Source organism: Penaeus monodon, chromosome 15, assembly GCF_015228065.2.
Source record: "Penaeus monodon isolate SGIC_2016 chromosome 15, NSTDA_Pmon_1, whole genome shotgun sequence".
NCBI classification, from domain to species: domain Eukaryota; kingdom Metazoa; phylum Arthropoda; class Malacostraca; order Decapoda; family Penaeidae; genus Penaeus; species Penaeus monodon.
Window position 1 is genome coordinate 38,244,389 of NC_051400.1, and position 248 is coordinate 38,244,636.

At 51.2% G+C, this 248-nt stretch overlaps 1 protein-coding gene across 1 annotated transcript in view; it reads left to right on the plus strand.

The window, feature by feature from the left end:
* Positions 1 to 248, plus strand: part of LOC119582357 (cilia- and flagella-associated protein 57-like) — a 16,334-nt gene extending 16,086 nt beyond the window's left edge. Inside the window, exon 22 of the mRNA XM_037930572.1 lies at positions 102 to 248. Coding sequence (XP_037786500.1) covers positions 102 to 248 — 147 coding nt within the window. The remainder of the gene's footprint in view (positions 1 to 101) is intronic.

The window sequence follows — 248 nt, forward strand, 5'->3', positions numbered from 1 at the left end:
GCATATTACAACCATTCACTCACAAGTACCCCTTTAATACAATACATTGTGGAATCATTCAACACCCTTCATTCCTAACTCAATCATTACTCAATCGACAGAATCAACGGAAGGGAGAGGGAGGCGACGAAGACGACCAGACAGGCGACGCGAAACCTAAGCCAGTGGAGTCAGAAGACGTCGATGGCGCCAAGCAGTCTATCGTGCCACAAGAGGAACCGGCGGCGGTGCCAGCTGCAACGGCGTAG